The sequence below is a fragment of the Vombatus ursinus genome, unplaced genomic scaffold, assembly GCF_900497805.2.
Source record: "Vombatus ursinus unplaced genomic scaffold, bare-nosed wombat genome assembly UNPS02014798.1, whole genome shotgun sequence".
NCBI classification, from domain to species: Eukaryota; Metazoa; Chordata; class Mammalia; order Diprotodontia; family Vombatidae; genus Vombatus; species Vombatus ursinus.
In genome coordinates, this window is record NW_020954576.1 from 56,385,946 (window position 1) to 56,393,571 (window position 7,626).

The 7,626-nt window shown below is 44.7% G+C and overlaps 1 protein-coding gene across 7 annotated transcripts in view; it reads right to left on the reverse strand.

The window, feature by feature from the left end:
* Positions 1 to 6,137: 6,137 nt before the first annotated feature.
* Positions 6,138 to 7,626, reverse strand: part of LOC114049724 (chromatin target of PRMT1 protein) — a 10,429-nt gene continuing 8,940 nt past the window's right edge. For all 7 annotated transcript variants that reach the window (XM_027871105.1, XM_027871102.1, XM_027871104.1 and 4 more), the window contains one exon: positions 6,138 to 7,383. In XM_027871105.1, coding sequence (XP_027726906.1) covers positions 7,181 to 7,383 — 203 coding nt within the window. In that variant the 3' untranslated portion in view covers positions 6,138 to 7,180. The remainder of the gene's footprint in view (positions 7,384 to 7,626) is intronic.

Here is a 7,626-nt window from a genome sequence, read left to right on the forward strand (position 1 = left end):
GTGTGTGTGTGTGTGTGTGTGTGTGTGTGTGTGTGTGTGTGTTCTCTGTTTTTTTGTTTCATTTCATTTTTGTTTTTTGCTTTCTTTGTATCCCCAGGGAGTGCCTGATGTTCAACAAAGGTTTGCTGAGCACCTCTTAGTGCAGACAGCACAGTGACAGGCACTTGGGGGATACGAAGTCTTCTAGCACCACCTTCACCTCCTCCGTTCCTCCCTCTTCCTCCCCGCTGCTTCCCCCTAGTCCCTATTCCCTTCTTTTCTAAAGCCTCTGGAGGCCACAGGCCTGTCCCAACCTCCAGACCCTCTGCATTCACCTTCCCTTCATTACCACAGCTGCTTCTGCCCTCACCTTAGAGGTAAACTTTCCCTCTAGGGACTGTCCAGAAAGCAGATCTGTAGCAAGCTACGCACCACCCTTACCTTGACAAGCTAGCTTCCCTCCTTGCCGTGTGTGTGTGTGTGTGTGTGTCTGTGCACACGCTCTTGAGCTCACTTGAAAAAGGGTCAGAGAAGGGGAAGCTAGGTGGCTCACTGGATAGAGCTGTGGCCTTGGAGTCAGGAAGACCTGAGTTTAAATCCGGTCTTAGACACATGACACTTACTAGCTGTGTGATCCTGGGCAAGTCACTTAACCTTGACTGCCAAAACAAAAACAAACAAAATAAATACATAAAATAAATTTTGGGCAACTAGGTAGTGCAGTGGATAGAGCACTGGCCCTGATTTCAGGAGGACCTGAGTTCAAATCTGATCTCAGACACGTAACACATACTAGCTGTATGACCCTGGGCAAGTCACTTAACCCCATTGCCTAACACCCCCCCCAAAAAGGGGGTCAGAGATGGTCCTCTCAGGGCCAGCAATGGTCCTTTCTTGGTGGTTGGCACTGTTGCTGGGAGTGAGGGAAATGACCACATGTAAAAAGCTTTTAAGCTAACCAAGAGACAATGTAAGGCAGCTAGGAGGTGCTGTGGCTAGAGCACTGAGCCTGGAGTCAGGGAGACTCAAGTTCAAATCCACCCTCAGAGACTTCCTAGCTGTGAGACCCTAGGCAAGTCACTTAACCCTATTTGCGTCAGTTTCCTCATCTGTGAAATGAGTTGGAGAAAGAAATGGCAAAGCATTCCAGTATCTTTACAAAGAAAACCCCAGATGGGGTCATAGAGAGCTGGACACAACTGAACAACAACAACATAGACTTTATCCCTTCTGACTCTCCTTTCACCTGCCCAGGAATTGTGTATGGCCTTTCTAGTTTCTTCTCCCCTTCTTCCTCCAGAAGCTCTCTCTACCCCTTTTCCTCTGGATGCTGAAGCCCCACAGGCTTCTCATATTCCTGACTTTCAGAAGGCCTGCATCCACTGGACTCTCTAGCAAGAGCCGGAAGAGAAAGGGACTTCTGCTCCAGATGGTCAAGGAAATCTCCTTCCCTTCTTCCCTCCCCTCCTGCCCTTTTCCTTCCTCTTTCCTCTCCCTCCTCCCCCACCCCAATGCATTCCTTTGCCTGATGGGGTATTTGAATCTTCCCAGGCACAGGCTTAAAAAGGGAGCAAATTAGGAGATTTTGGGGAAGAGAGTTCCCACTAAATTTTTCAAATGATTTTGAAAAATCTGTGATTTTTAGTTGTAATCTTGAGTGGATAATTACTTTATGCTAGACAGCTCGGGAACTAATGGAAATGAACTATGCCTATAAATGTATTACATTTAGCATTTTAAAATAGGACTCCTTGGGCCCTCTGCCTCCTTAGCTGCTTGTACTCTTCTTCCCAAATCCACTCGTCTTTTCCTGCTGCCCTGGTTGTCCTCTTCCCCACTGTCCATCATGCAGCATGGACCTTCGCTGCTGGCACATGGCAATGGTATCTCAGGGTGCTCCCTGACATCTTGGGTACCTGTTTCAGATTCCTAGCCCATCACTGTTGTTGTTTGTCCTTCATTCCGGAACAGGACCAAAGACATCAGGAGGGTGATGTCTTGACTTGCAAGTGAATTGGATTTAAGCGAGGCAGGGCTGTGCAAAGTCACCAGCCTCACTATCTCCTGCAGAGTCATCAGAGTCCAATGGCAAGACATAGGTCAGGGTGACTGGCAATGGCCCAGGATGCAGTGGGAGACCTTGGCCCTTTTAAGCTAAGGTCTTTCCCAGATCTCAGTTTGTCTGAGGCAACACCATTTAGTAATTTAAGGCTAGGTAAAAATGGAGGCAAAAGATGGCTTAGTTTGCCTTTACAAAAGAGTCAGTCTGGGCACCATGGGGTCACTGCTAATGGATTCTGTAGCCAAAGAGAAATGGGGAGGTGACTGATTTGGTACAGGCTGAAACATATATTTTTTGGAGACGGCCAGTGTGGGAATTTGTTTTGCTTGACTATAAATGGTTGTTATAGGAATTTTGTTTTGCTTGCTTTCTCACTTGGGTGAGGTGGAAGGGAGAGAATGTAGATCTGAAAATAGGAGAAGATTTAACTGAAAAAACAAAGAATATAATGTGTTTTTATGAGAAGCAACTTGAAGTAGTAGAGAGAATGCTGGACTCAAAGTTAGGAAGATCTGGGTTTGAATCCTGCCTCCCAGATGTGTGACCATAGGCAAGTGACAACCTCTCTGAGCCTCAGTTTTCTCATCTTTGAAAGCGGGATAATAATAGTACTTATCTCATAGCATTGTTGTGAGAACCAAATGAGAAAATGTGTGTAAAGTGTTTTGTAAACCTTAATATACATGTGAGCTCTTGTGCAGAAATTTTAAAACAATCCATCCTTGGACGGTGGAAGTGTATTTGGAAGAGACAGGAAGGTGGTAATCCCTAGTTAAGAAGGAATTTTGTAGACTAAGAAGAAGTAAACATTTACCTAGAGCTTGGAGAAAGGTAAGAATTCAGCAGTATATCTGGTAGTGCTGAAGATCTTGGCAGGGGGAGAGTAGTAGATGGCAGAACTGGCATCTTAGTCTAAGATGGAACAGAGTGCTCTATGAGGTAGTAAGTTCCCTATTACAGGCTCCCTCTAAGGCTGAGATTCCAGGAATAAGTCCAGGGATCGGAGCTGTGCCCGCTCCCTAGCTCTACCTCCTTTAGGGAGCACTTACCAGCAGGTGAGAGGTATTTAGAAGCCCCAAGATGTTCATGGTGGCTCAGGGAGCTGGGGAGTGCTGGTTGGTGTAAGTGATGGATATCCCTGGTATCTGGGATATACTCTTCTTTCACCAAAAAGGATAAAGTATCTGGAGGACAGGGAGAGGGAGGAGACCCAGAACATTGCAGTCACCCCATTTTCCCTTGAGACGACCGCTCTTTTTCTTGTTGGTGTAGGAAGGCATCTGGTGCCTGGAGAATATGGGAATGATATGGATGGACTAGTTGTCTTTATTGAGTTCTAAACACTCAGACCTGAAGGGAAATGAAGACACGACTAAGCTGCATGGAGGTCAAATCTGTTGTGTCCCACGACCCACGGATCTTCATTGTTCCTCTCAGGTCCCTGTACCCCCTGAAATTCTCCATGCAGATTTAAAATGAGAATTATCTGGTGTCCCTTAATGAACCCTGGTCCCTTGGAGCTCTAACTGTACGCCCCCTCCCACAACTTGAACCCCAAGATTCCTTTACCTCTACCCACGGACCGTAACTTCATCCAGCGCCTTTTCCACAGGCTCTCCCATGGATCTTAGCTTTCTCTACCCTGCCCATGCCCTCTCTGCCTATTCTTCCTTAAGTTATAGTTCTGCATGCCCTCCGTGCTCCCTGAACATGGGTTGGGCCTGTGTCTTGCTCATTGTGGTAGGGGCTGACACAGACGCTATCATGTTTGAGGTGAAAGGCAAATTGGTGGCACCAAACTGGCCTTAGCCCCCTCTGCTGAAAATCTGGCCAGCATCATAGCAGTGCATACAGGACTTGGTGGAGGCCCTTCTAGCCAGCTACTTAAGGGACTATACAGACAACGTTATCAGGATAGGATTAGGGCTATGACTAGAGTAGGGGGCTGTGACGTGGGCCTCAGGCTCAAAGTCAAAAAGTGTGTGAGAACAGAAAGAACCAGGACATTGAGAATAAACAATGTTTGGAAAAATATGAGCAGGTTCAAAAAACCAGTGTTGGAAGGAGTACAGTACTGACAAGGCAGGAGGGGAGACATCAGAAATCTTGGGGAATGGGCTGGAGAGACAAGAGAACCCTTAGGGCAGACTAGTTCTAATGTCATTCCCAAAAGACCCAGAAAACTTGGTTACCAACTTCTCTGACTCCTCAACAATAAGGCCCAAAACCAGAGTGGTCTGGGTAGATTCCTTTGCCTGGATTGTGGAGGCCGCCTGGCTGATCTCATGATCAAGCCATGTTCTCAGCAGGAGGAGTTGAAGACTTTTAGCTTACTTCCTCATTAATACGTCCACCAATCAGGGTTGATTTTCATTTGTCAGAGGTACCCCCTTTTCTAAAGGTATTTAAGTATTTAGGGATCTCCATGGTTTTGTCTTCGGTCACTGAGAGAGACCAAAGATCATCAATTTATCACTAGCTAGCCTAATTAATACTTAGGATTTTCATTTGTCACACTTTGAAGGACCAGGCAACAGGGGATAGCAAGAGCCAGCAGCACAATTACTGAGGCTGATCACTACTTTCCTCCTCCAGCTCCTCGCTGAAATCTCAACACCATCAAAACTGAACCCAGGCCTCCAAAGCTTCAGATGGACTCCCTGGGTCTTTACAATCCTTTTACTTTTGGTGCACCTAAACTCAGACCCCATCATCTAGTGCCTTTACAAATTCCTACTGGAGTTTCCTCCCCTCCTAACCATCTACACCACCTTCACTTTGCCTCAACACATTTGACAGAATTCACATCCTTTTCTCCTTGACTGCTTCATGCTTTGGACACAGGTTAGTTGTGGACAACTGGCAGAACAGGATAAAACATTCCTCAGCATCTGCAAATAAGGGTGACCCAAAGGATAAAAGCTTCACCTGTTACAGGTTGATGAATACGCACTCGTTGGCAGAGAATATGCGTAATGGGTAACATTTGAGAAAATACCCAGGGAATGTGGGAGTAATTCATCTGGCAGCTCTCTCCAGTGTGTCTCCAAAATAAAAGGCATGGTAAAACTACAGAAAGGGGGGAATGGGGTAGAATGGATAGAGAATTTGCAGGAGGTAGACAGCCCACTGGCCAATCAGCACCCTTGAACAAAGCTGGGAAACTGTCTCTCTAGTGTCATTTTAAGGGTGTACTTGGAAAGTTGTAGCCTGAAACAGCCACCTTAAAAGCAAACTGTCTTAACCTACTATACCTCCACATTAACTACAATGTAGTTCATCAAAGGTAAGGTTATCTAGGGGGAAACTAGGTGGTGCAATGGATAGAACACTGGCTTTGGAGTCAGGCAGACCCAAGTTCAAATTCAGCCTCAGACACTTGACACTTACCAGCTGTGTATCCTAGGGCAAGCCACTTAACTCTGATTGCCGCACCAAAAAGAAAAAAAAAAGGATATCTAATAGCCCATTATTAAAAAATTAAAGCACACCTACCCACAAGGTGATACTTTCTTGCTCACTCCAACTATCTTCAATTAAAGGATACTATCCTTTTCTTCTCACTGGCAATGGGAAAAGCTTTCAGGGCCAACAGCCAGTGACTGAAAAAGTCCCAATTCCTTTCAGTCCCAAAAGACCCCAGGAGCTCTAGGTGAGGGTATAAGCTGCCCTAACTGGAACCTTTATCATCCTCTTAAAACAGCAGAGGGTAAAGAAAATGAAGGATTAACTAGGGAGACAGGAATAGCAAGGTAGTCTTCCTAATTTCATACAAATTGTGTAATATTAGTTACATCAAACAGCTGATCTACCCACTCTCCAAAAACTAGATGGTAAACATCCCCTTTTTGGAGTACCTCTACTCAAGACTTCAAACCACGACTACAAATGATTTAGGGGAGAAATTGCTCCCCCTGGTGCAAAGACAGGGTAAAAGCAAGACATAGTGAACATGTGGGAGAAAACTATTAGGGTCACTACCTTTTCATTTCAAGGTTTATCATCTACCCAGGAAGAAAAGCATACTGGTAGAACACCCAGCTAGAATGACTGCGAAGTTTCAAATGAACTCAGAAAGAAAAGGTCAAAGGCCTGGTTGGATTTGAGAACGGTTTCTTCTTTGTTACAATGAACCAGAAATACAAGATTTTATTGAAACTGGAACAGCTGACAAAGGTATGATTGAACTTTAAAACTTCAAGGGAAAGAAAGAAGAAAGAGATAAGCAAAGCCAACGTGGGTGGTAAAATCCAAAGTTGTTCTAGACTGAAAACTGTTTGGTTTTTAACAAATAAAGATAATAGCACTTCTAAAGCGTTCTCAGAACCCACCTGGCAATTACCCTGCCACAATTCTCTCACTCCTCTCCCCTCTTAAGAATCTGCCAAACAGCCTCTCTTCTTTGTTGCAGGTAAACAGCTTGACCAATATTACCCATCTTGTTCATGATACAAAGTGCAGAGGGAAAGCTTATGTATCAAGTAAGGTGGCTTACTACTACAGACAACACCTTGACCTACGTGAGGTATGGACTTGCATGGTAAAAACTTGATTACCATTGGTAATTTATACAAGATTGTTACCTGGCCCCCAAGGTAACAAACCAGCTCCCCCCATTTAATGCAGTGTGTGTCCGAATGTGTCTTCTGTCCCCAAATTTCTTAAAAGTTTTTTCTTTTTAAAGAACAGAACAATTAGCAATTCTTTTATAGCCCTCTCTTCAAAACCTTTGCACTGAGGAGGAGCTTCAAATGTGGGGTTTTGTGCTATATTATTCTTTAGGACCTTAGTTTAAAGCCTGAAGGCTGAATGGGGACATTAGCATATCAGTGCATGTGTGAGTGAAGTGAGGGAGGAGGCATATTCCAGTCACGAGGCAGTCACATTCAAGTTCAGAGAGGAGTACAGAAAAAAAAATAATATAAAACCAATTAAAAATAACAAAACCACTAACATTTCATCCAACACAGTATCAAAAAGTAAAGGAACACACAAAACGTATGAACTGGTGGTTGAATAAAGTCCACAACCTAGTATGATAAGATCCTTCCAGCATCTGGCAGGTCTTCTCCTTTGTTAGCTCAGGGTTTGTACAGATGTTATGAACTTGAAGAATAGTCTCTGACAGGAAGGCTGGCCTCAATCATTGGTCTCAGGGTCTGTCTGAGCCATGTATGCATCAAGCTCAGCATCCAGGTGTCCTTTTGTTTTCGACATATATGCATCCAACTGGTTGTCAAGCTGCTCCTTGGTCAGTGCAGGTCGGGCAGAACCTCTACCTCGTCCCCGACCTCTACCTCGACTGCCAAAGCTCCCTCGTCCTCGGCCTACCATGCCTCGACCTGACCCAAGGAAAGGAAAAGAAAAGAGTTAATACATTTAAGCTGAGGCTTTCAGGCTGCTGTATGGTAGTGGACAGTGATATTCATGCCAATAAAGGGACTCTTGACAGATAAAAAAGAACATACATNAGGAAAAGAAAAGAGTTAATACATTTAAGCTGAGGCTTTCAGGCTGCTGTATGGTAGTGGATAGTGATCTTCATGCCAATAAAGGGACTCTTGACAGATAAAAAAGAACATACA